Source organism: Amphiura filiformis, chromosome 15 (genome assembly GCF_039555335.1).
Source record: "Amphiura filiformis chromosome 15, Afil_fr2py, whole genome shotgun sequence".
Lineage (NCBI taxonomy): Eukaryota > Metazoa > Echinodermata > Ophiuroidea > Amphilepidida > Amphiuridae > Amphiura > Amphiura filiformis.
In genome coordinates, this window is record NC_092642.1 from 35,911,806 (window position 1) to 35,918,621 (window position 6,816).

At 38.9% G+C, this 6,816-nt stretch overlaps 1 protein-coding gene across 1 annotated transcript; it reads right to left on the bottom strand.

The window, feature by feature from the left end:
- Positions 1-1,787: 1,787 nt before the first annotated feature.
- LOC140170918 (uncharacterized) lies at positions 1,788-3,813 on the bottom strand. The gene is made up of 2 exons (XM_072194117.1): positions 2,570-3,813; positions 1,788-2,166 (listed from the first exon to the last, which is right to left on the bottom strand). The coding sequence occupies exons 1-2, from the start codon at positions 3,811-3,813 to the stop codon at positions 1,788-1,790; spliced, it is 1,623 nt and encodes a 540-aa protein (XP_072050218.1).
- Between the last annotated feature and the right edge of the window lie 3,003 nt (positions 3,814-6,816).

The following is a 6,816-nucleotide window of genomic DNA, read 5'->3' on the forward strand; positions in this document are numbered from 1 at the left end:
TTGGATGGTTTATTTTAATAAAGACAATTTTATATGCATGTCTGAAGTAATACTACTAAGTTTTGAGAGATATGAGTTGTATTCGGTTTCTTAATTTGGATAACCGAGACATGGATCCAAGTTCGGATTCTATGTTGCATAATAATGTATGCACACTTGCATGAGAGATCCGAGAGGATATTCGTGCGGTTTGATTTCACGGAATTGTTCAACATGACCATATATAGCTATACTACTATTCTAATTCAGAATACATAAGTGGTATATTTTGTGAAACACGTATACTTTCCTTAGACATGTTGAAGAAAGTAGTGTTTTTGTTTTGTATCAAGATTCGTTTAAATTAGTTTCACAAGGTGAGACATATTTTGGATATTTTCTTTTATAATTTACCCCTTTATGGTTTTGATTTTGGACTGGAGGCAGGTTTCTTCCAGGGCCCGTAATTCTTATATTTTTTTTTAGGAGAGCAAAACAAGGCCAAAAGCTGAAACTCAAACGTGATGGTTTTACAAATGCAGGCAAGTAATAAAAGTAAATTACAGTTATAGAACCACAAAATATAGGCAAGCAATATAATGATATAATATGAAAGTAAGCTACAAATATATCAAAGCAAATATATAACATAAAAATATTTCAATTACAAATGGCAAGTAATAAAAAGAGAGTATGGATGACCAGCATCCACGCCCTCGGCAAAAAAGAACATGTCAAGCAACATTATTTTAATGCAGGCAAAACCTTATCTAAACAAACATCAGAATACATAACATAAGAGCATATTACATTTCAACAAACTATATGAAACCACTAAATGATCAATTATCGGAAAGATCAATAATAATTATGAAAACAAAACCAAATAATGTGATCAAGCAATTAACAAAGATACAATATATATGCAAAATATAATGCAAAATGAATCAAAATATGAACCAATATGAGGAACACGCAAAGGCAAGAGTAAATAGGGAACCCTTGAATAACGAAGAGGCAAGGCATCAATAATAGCGCACACTAAACAGATTGCACACACAAAACATGGTAACAGATGAGAGGTTGCTAGCACTTCACCCTTTTATGGATACACAGATCCAAAATATATAAATGGCAAGTCATCAAAAACAGACACAAAAAACAGATCATGTTAAAAAGGGGAGAGGTTGCCAGCACTTCACCCTATAAATAAGAATACACAGATCCAATATCAAAATATATACACAATAAAAACCATGGTGGTAAACTGATGTTTTAACAACAAATTCAGATTAACAAGCGTAGCAACTGCGAAAAAGATGCGTTTTGAGGCGCGATTTAAAAATTGATAATGTTTCAGCATGTCGAATCTCACTTGGTAGGCTATTCCACTCGATTGCTGCTGCCGCAGTGAAAGATCTAGCACCGTAGGATTTTGTGGACCAACGGAGAACTTGAAGCAAGTTTTCAGAAGATGATCTTAAGGTCCGCTTTGGAGCATACCGGTGAACAAGATCGGTAATGAACACGGGTGCCATGCCATTTAAAGCCTTGTAAGTAACGAGCAAGATCTTATAAAGCGCTCTGTACTCAACTCGAAGCCAATGCAGTTGGCGGAGGAACGGTGTTATATGCTCACGCCTGGGTACACATAAAACAAGACGGGCAGCAGTATTTTGCACGCGTTGTATCTTTGCGAGCTCACATTGTGGCAATCCAAACAGTAGAGAGTTGGTGGAATCAAGTCTGGATGTTACGAAGGCATGTACAAGCGTTTGAGTGGTATTGCTATCTAGGTACTGGCGGATCTACCCAATTTTCCTGATTGCAAATAAGGCAGATTTGCAGACACTATCAACATGTTTGCTCATACGCAAAGAGGAGTCCATGATGACACCGAGGTTTCGAGCACGCGGAGATGGAGTAATTACCGAGTCGCCGATAGTCAGGGTAGGATGTAGCGTAGACTTTTTGAATTGTGATGAGAAGTGCAGGAGTTCTGTCTTCTTGTCATTTAGAACTAATTTGTTTGAAGAACACCAGGATTTAATATCAGAGATGCAGGCTTCCATCTTCTTAAGTACAGCGTCACATTCTTCTGGCTCAAACGTTAGATACAGCTGTGTATCATCCGCGTAAACAACGTTGCTGATGCCATGAGCGTTGATGATGTCCTGAAGGGGAGCACTGTATAGTGTGAACAGAAGAGGTTATGCGACAGATCCCTGAGGAACACCATACACAAGAGGCAAGCTGTCAGATTCAACATTTCTGACACACACGGATTGCGTTCGGTCACTCATATAAGACTTGATCCACTTACTAGCTGTACCAGTTATACCATAACGAGTGGCAAGACATTCGAGTAAAGTTGTTTGCTCGATGGTATCGAACGCTGCTGAAAAATCCAGCAATACTAACAGCTAGCGCTTCCTTGTGCTTGTCGAGGGCACATAGGATGTCATTTTGTACCCTTAAAAGAGCCGTCTCCGTGCTGTGGTAACGCCTGTATGCAGATTGCGTGCGTCCGTGGAGGTGGTTGATCGTCAGGTAAGATTGAAGCTGGGAAATGGCAACTCTCTCGACCAACTTGCTCAAAAAGGAGAGGTTGGAAATGGGACGATAGTTGGCAAACTCGTCTCGATCAAGTCCAGGCTTCTTCAATAGTGGCACAATGTTTGCGTGTTTGAGAGTTTCAGGCATGTTACCGGAGGACAATGATGTGTTTACTATCCTTGTGGTGATTGGTACGAGTTCCCCCATACACATCTTAAACACCTTAGATGGTAAAGGATCGAGTCCACAAGATGTTACGGATGAAGACTTCATAACTTTCAAAACATCGTCCTCTGAGACTAACTCGAACTCAGAGAAAGAACTGGAACATTTCTCGTCGATCATGATGGAAACTGGTGTGAAGATCTTATTTTCAAGGCCAGCTCGCAGTTTCTTGACTTTGTCATTAAAAAACATGGCGAAGTTATTAGCCAATTTTTTTGGACTTTCATGCAATGGAAGAACTTGCTTTACCTTTGGCTTCGAGAGCTTGTCGATGACGCGGAACAAGTTGCGTTGATCAGTGTCTTCAACTTGAGATCGATGGTAGGAAGTCTTGGCTTCATTCAGTAGATCCCTGTAGTGCTCACATTGGTCAAGATAACATTGCTTATAAACCGTTAGATCAGTCTTTCGCCATTTACGTTCGCGACGCCGTTTTTCTTGCTTAGCAGCACGCAGGGCATCAGAGTACCAGGGTGCGTGGGGTCTGAGTACAACAGATCGTTTAACCAGAGGAGCATGTTGGTTAAGGATGTCCAACAAGGTGGTATTGTACTGCTCAACCAAGGTCTCGGAATCTGAGGCAGAAGACTGTAGCAAACCTGAAGTTTGAATGCCCTTGATAAACGTTTCAGAATCAATATCGCGCAATCTACGAGATTCTACACGCTTGATACTAGGACCTGGTTTGAAGATATTGACGTAACATTTAACAGCCGCATGGTCAGATGGCATATCCCAATACACTGAAGGCGATGTCACAATGTCATCCTCATCCCTGGAAATAATTAGGTGTAACGTGTGTCCTTTCTTGTGCGTTGGACCAGTGATATGCTGGCAGAGTCCAAAGGATTGAAGCAAATTGGAGAACAGGAACGCTTCGCGATCTTCTTCGTTGTCGACATGGACATTGAAATATCCGGTCATGAGCAATTTTCCAGGAAGCACCGTAAGAGATTCCAACAGAGAAGAAAACTCTTCCAGAAACATACTAGATGTCAGTTTGTTTTCATCATTGCGAGGCGGTCGATAAATCACGAAGAGTCGCAAAGACATTGATTTCGATGTAACAGTCAAGTCAAGGTGTTCAAAAGATCTAAACGAACAAGCCTCATTAACATGAAAAAACCAGTCCATCGCGAATGAGAATACCAACTCCTCCACCTCTTGAAGGACGTGGGAGATGATGGAGAGTGAAATTCGGAAGGGTACGATTAATGTCGGCAATAGCACAATTATCTTGAAAATCACCGGTGAACCATGTCTCAGATAGCGCTAGAAGATCGACTTGGTTGTCGATGACAAAATCACAAAGGGCAGCTGACTTGATTCCAGATTTGGTTTTGGCATTCAAGGAAGGTGCATTCCAATGAGCAAATCTAATGCGCTGAGCATTATGGGATTTCAGGTTCGTGCGCTTGATGTTGATAAGGTTTTGCCTATTTACAGCATTACCAACTTCCCGGCGTGCATATCGTTGTGAGTCAAATGAACTTCTATGACATAAGCGGACCGGACTGGCATTGATCGTTGTTTCTTAGAAAAACCAGCTCTACATCCCCCGTGGTTGCATTTGCAAGGATTTTAAGGTCACGAAGTCTATCCCAGGTTTGCGGAACAATTCGGTGAAGAGGGTTGTTTATCACACCTTTTCGTAAGTTCATCAACATGTCTCTGCATGTACATTATGACGGACATCGTAAAAAAGTAAAAGTCAAATAAATGGTGCAGAATTTGGAATGACGATGATACTTGTACGTGTACACAAAACAATATATAGGAACGTAGCACAATCCTATACGTACTAAAGTCGATGATTACAGTCAATAGAGTTAATAAAACTTCTCAAATATAAAATAAAAGAGTTCCGTATGCATATAAATTCGAACTTACAGTCATATGAAGATACAAAATCAACTAAATTGTACACAAATCAAGGTAAATCAAGGTAAATTCCGAGAGAATAAAAATACGTATGCAGCCACAAGGGCGCCACAAAGGCGCCAACACACAATTTGCTGCTATCTACTGAAGATAGCAGTGGGGTTATGTATATTGCTAATGATTCTACTAATAATCACTTTGGTTTAGAATAACTTAATTTGCTGCTGGCATGCCTTATGATGATAACTTCATTTGACAGTAATAGCCAATTTCAGAGTAGAGCATTTAGCTTCTTTTCACTTAAGCAAGTGTAGATTTACCGTAATTAAATTTCCTGCTACTACCCAAAATAGCTTTGTTTTACACTAAAATATGTGTATTTTTCATTACTCTATTGTTTGTTTCTTGAATTCTTACCACTTATAATAAATGTTATATATAATTTTTTATTAGATATTGCAACGCCACTATACGTTCACAAACTGGTATGAAGTTATAGAATTCTACCGCAGACGCATAGTAAAAGAAACGAGAACAGAAAGGAATCGTGATCATGCATATTAAATATATAAATGTCTTGCGTTATTGAACTGAATTGAAATATCCGTGACGGCACATAAGGCGAACACGCCGACTGGCTGCGTGTATGTGCTAGTTATCTATGATTACAGAGATATTTGTGAAATTTATTTAATCTTATGTTCGCTGAAAGATGTTTCTCGTGGTATGGATTTAGATCGTGCATTAAGCTTTGCATTGCGACAACCAGCAGGAGAAAATTCCAAATTAATATCGCAAGAAACATTTAATTAACAACCTTTTATTTTCTCTGGTATATCTCTAAAACATAGAATTCTGAAATAGCACCTTTTTTGAAACGTCACATTAAAAGCATTTAATATAAACACAGCCTTTTAGTAAGTCTGAAATCATCGTCTCGTACACCGTCTTAGAGAGCTACCGCATATCGTTGTTTATGTAAGCTCTCTCATTAGCGACAGAACGAGCGACGACTTAGTGCATCATGCCGCATTCCACCTTGGAGCTATATGCATCGGATATAAGAAATACCTATTACACTACTAGACCGTTTTAGCAACGTTCTTGAGGGAATTGATCAGCGTGAAAATATTAGCATACAGACCCCGGAATTGAGAGGTTTTCATGCTTGTGTTGATATCTTAACCGTATCGTTACGCGCGTTATGGTCCTGTGGGTTTTTCGTATACTATACTTAGATATAATACCATTCCCAGTAAAGATTTTTATCACGATTCTGTTGATCGTACCAGGAAACTACGTTATTGAACTGAATTGAAATATCCGTGACGGCACCTAATGCGAACACGCCGGCTGGCTGCGTGTATGTGCTAATTCTCTATGATTACAGAGATATTTGTGAAATTTATTTAATCTTATGTTCGCTGAAGGATGTTTCTCGCAGTATGGATTTAGGTCGTGCATTAAGCTTTGCTTTGCGAAAAACAGCAGGAGAAAATTCCAAATTAATATCGCAAGAAACATTTAATTAACAACCTTTTTTTCTCTCTGGTATATCTCTTAGAATTCTGAAATAGCACCTTTTTTAAAACGTCACATTAAAAGCATTTAATATAAACACAGCCTTTTAGTAAGTCTGAAATCATCGTCTCGTACACCGTCTTAGAGCGCTATCACATATCGTTGTTTATGTAAGCTCTCTCATTAGCGAGAGAACGAGCGACGACTGAGTGCATCATGCCGCATTCCACCTTGGAGCTATATGCATCGGATATAAGAAATACCTATTACACTACTAGACCGTTTTAGCAACGTTCTTGAGGGAATTGATCAGCGTGAAAATATTAGCATACAGACCCCGGAATTGAGAGGTTTTCATGCTTGTTTTGATATCTTAACCGTATCGTTACGCGCGTTACGGTCCTTTGGGTTTTTCGTATACTATACTTAGATATAATACCATTCCCAGTATAAAGATCTTATCGCGATTCTGTTGATCGTACCAGGAAACTTTATCCTTTGATATTAATACGCTTTCTTATTATTTTAAAGGAAATTCATACAAGACGCATACGTTATTATGATATAATACATCCTTTTACGAAATAGCTGGATTGAATTAATTTGCTGCTGTCTACTGACACGACTTCAAAATATGAAATATTAACACATTTG